The sequence below is a fragment of the Montipora capricornis genome, chromosome 5 (genome assembly GCF_036669925.1).
Source record: "Montipora capricornis isolate CH-2021 chromosome 5, ASM3666992v2, whole genome shotgun sequence".
Taxonomy (NCBI): domain Eukaryota; kingdom Metazoa; phylum Cnidaria; class Anthozoa; order Scleractinia; family Acroporidae; genus Montipora; species Montipora capricornis.
In genome coordinates, this window is record NC_090887.1 from 17,822,721 (window position 1) to 17,826,012 (window position 3,292).

At 37.2% G+C, this 3,292-nt stretch overlaps 1 protein-coding gene across 1 annotated transcript in view; it reads left to right on the plus strand.

Annotated features, from left to right (window-relative positions):
• The window catches only part of LOC138048852 (uncharacterized), a 4,995-nt gene extending 3,556 nt beyond the window's left edge, over positions 1–1,439 (plus strand). The window contains exon 3 of the mRNA XM_068894962.1: positions 1,355–1,439. Coding sequence (XP_068751063.1) covers positions 1,355–1,386 — 32 coding nt within the window. The 3' untranslated portion in view covers positions 1,387–1,439. The remainder of the gene's footprint in view (positions 1–1,354) is intronic.
• The last annotated feature ends 1,853 nt before the right edge of the window (positions 1,440–3,292 follow it).

A 3,292-nucleotide genomic window follows, 5' to 3' on the forward strand; every position in this document is an offset into this window, starting at 1 on the left:
ATTGTACATTCATTCTGAAACCCAATTTCAACCCATGATTAAAATGTACTTGATTCCCAAAACTGTTTCAAATGATCTTAAGATGCTTTTATGTCAAATAAAATTAGGTCATAGGATCAGGTACCAAACTTCACATGCCAGTTGTCCATGTATGACATAATTAACTGTCAGTACGACACACTGCAGTAAAAGAATAGTATTTGTCATTCATTAGAACGTAAACTCATCCGTAAACAAGATACTGTACTTTGACAACTGTTGACTGCTTACATGTGTAATAATTGACAATATTTAGGGAGATATAAATATCCACCACTTTCAGCTACACTGAGGTGAATAATTAAAACAATAATATTGTTCTAGTACATACCACACAAGCTGAATAATCATCCTACGTTTATCAACAGAATTTGCTCCTCAGTACATCTAACTGAAGCAAAATGGGAAGCCATTTTTTTGTGTTTCTTTAGGGCTCAGTTTTAATGGTACTTGCTATTCTCCTCTGAGCTAGCCAATCAGAAAGCTTCTGGAAAGCACTATTCACTTGTGTGGTTTATATACTCGATAATAATAATAGTAATAATAATGATGATGATGACCTAATCACCTGAAGTGCTAGGACACTATGGAGGACAAAGTTTTTAAGTCAGCATGATTGAATGTCTCCAAAATTAATTAGCTATGTAGCAACTCTGAAAAGTAGTTTGCCTTACACTAGGTTCATTTCCTTTAATATGTTCATTGTGAAATAAATGTGTGAAAGTACAAATATGGCACATATGCCATGTGTGATGCAAGACATACATGTAACACTGTAAGTATTGGCAAGGCCATTAATTTAAGTATTGTTAAAATCCACATAATTTGTTATAATAATTAGTATAATTACATAGGTGATTAGTACTGAAAATTCTCTTTGCTGATTGGTTGCACTTGAGATGTTAATTACACGATAACCACTTAAGCGTTTTTTTTTTTCAAAATTGCCGCAAGCCGTTTTGTTGAGGTGACAGATGAAGAAATTAATTGTTTCAAAGGAAATGCATAAAATTTTTTTCACCTAATCACGTAAAACAATAATATTTACCTCTCCTTTGGCGAATAATAAATTGTTAAAATTTATTATTGGATCATATTTTGTCATGATAGTTAACAACTATGCATCAATGTGGAGGTGGCTAGTGGTGGATATTTATTGTGCGGCGAAGCAGTGAGGTAAATATCTACCAATAGCCACCGACACTGATGTGCATAGTTGTTTTTAGTATAATTATGCTAAAACATTGAGGTACATGTAATATAGCACAAAAGGATGATTTTAACTCGTTTATTCCTGCAAAATTACAAATTTCAGCCGCAAATCTTGTGCAAGTTGCTCAGAGGTGAATAGCAAAGGATGTTCAGAGTTTGAGTAGGCTATCACAGTGCGGCTCCAACGCTATCCACTGTTTTAGTATATACTAATGAGACAAGGATGATGACGACCCTCCTGCAAAAGGGGAACAAAAAATGGATCATTATAGATATAGCAGTACCTGCAGACCAGAACATTGCAGAGACCCAGAATGAAAAAGTAGATACAAATGTAGATACCAAGAACTGGCATTAAATTGAGGTGAAGCAAATACACCAGGCTTCAAAAGTAAGTGTGATACCCATAGTGGTTGGTGCATTGGGAACCATATCAAGAGGCAAGACCATGGCAAGAAAAGTTAGATATACTTGATGTCATTGACTGCATCAACTGTGGCTCCAAACACAACTTAAACATCTTAAGTCTGGTTGTCTGCATTGTTTACAGGCCTCCGGATTGTGTCATCTCCTGCCCGGCGGACGATCTAATGCCTAGTTACACTTAGGCTCTTTCTCTGAATAAATCTATTGTACTTACAGGTCACCTAAATTGTGATCTGCTGGTGGACAATCCAGAGGAGATGCCGTACGCACGTTTTTGCACAGCTGTGAATGCAACACAATTAATTAAAAATCCAACTAGAGTGACCAGGTCGTCCTCTACATTAATTGACATCGTGCTGACCTCTGATTCTAGCCTTTTGTAAGAGACAGTGGTGTACTGGATACGACTATCAGTGATCATTTTTTGGTTTACGCAGTTTCTGGACTAAAAGATACCCAAATACAAAGCATGCTATATCACTACCCGCAGCTACAAGAACTATAATGCAGGGCTTGAAATTAAGGAAAAAATCCAGTCGCAATTTTGCGACAAGATACGAAAATTTAAGCGCAATTTCGCAAAATTTAGTCGCAAAATCGTCGCGCTGCATTGTGTTGTCAGCGGTGTGGCAAAACAAATATGAGCCCACAAAACTTGTGTTGAAAGAAACCGCTGAAAATGGCGAACGATATCGAAGGATGGAGTTGTGCACGTAACATGGCAGCGAAATTACGCTACAATTACGCTATCTTCAGATTAAAAGAAAACTCTAGGCGAGAAACAAAATAATTTTGTCATTTCTTCTTATTTTTTTATTAAAGAGCAGCAAAGCGGCATCTGCTAACCCTTTTGTTTTCGAAAGAGCGAAGATGAAAACAAGTCGCAAATTTGCGACTTCTCCAAATATTTTAGTCGCAAAAGGAAAACATTCAGTCGCAAATGCGACTGTATTGGTCACAATTTCAAGCCCTGTAATGCAGAACAGTTTTCTTCCGACATTTTGCACATCCCTTGGAACACCTTAGACCTGATGGATTCTCTTGATGAGAAGGTTGTTGGCTTCAATGATCTATTCCTGGCTTGTCTTAATGACCATGCCCAATTAAGACAATCAAAGTCAAATGTAAATCAATTCCTTTCATCACAGATGACATCAGGAGAAATGATTGCTACCAGAAATAATCTACACAGGATTACTCGTCAGAGTGGATTTCTTATGACTGGAATGCTTTCAAACAACAAAGATGCAAAGTAAAGTTAGCCCTCAAGAAGCAGAAACCGTACATTATAACCATCAGAACCTCTCTAACACGAACAACAGTACTTCACTATGGAAAATGATACACTATGCCCTACCATCAAAATCAAATCCTAATCTTGAATATACATGTACTAAAGACACTTCTCCCCAAGCAAAGGAGTTCGAACGTCTCTTCATATCTGTAACGGAAAAAGCCTCGTCTGCGTCAGAAAAACTCGCTGAAACTTATGGCCTACGCACACTACCCAATACCTTCAGTTCAAGTCTCTCTAATCTTCCTCGTGATGAACTGTTGTAATTCAGACCAGTTCTTTGTTCAGAGGTTCGTAAGGTTATTATGGGCATTCCAATAA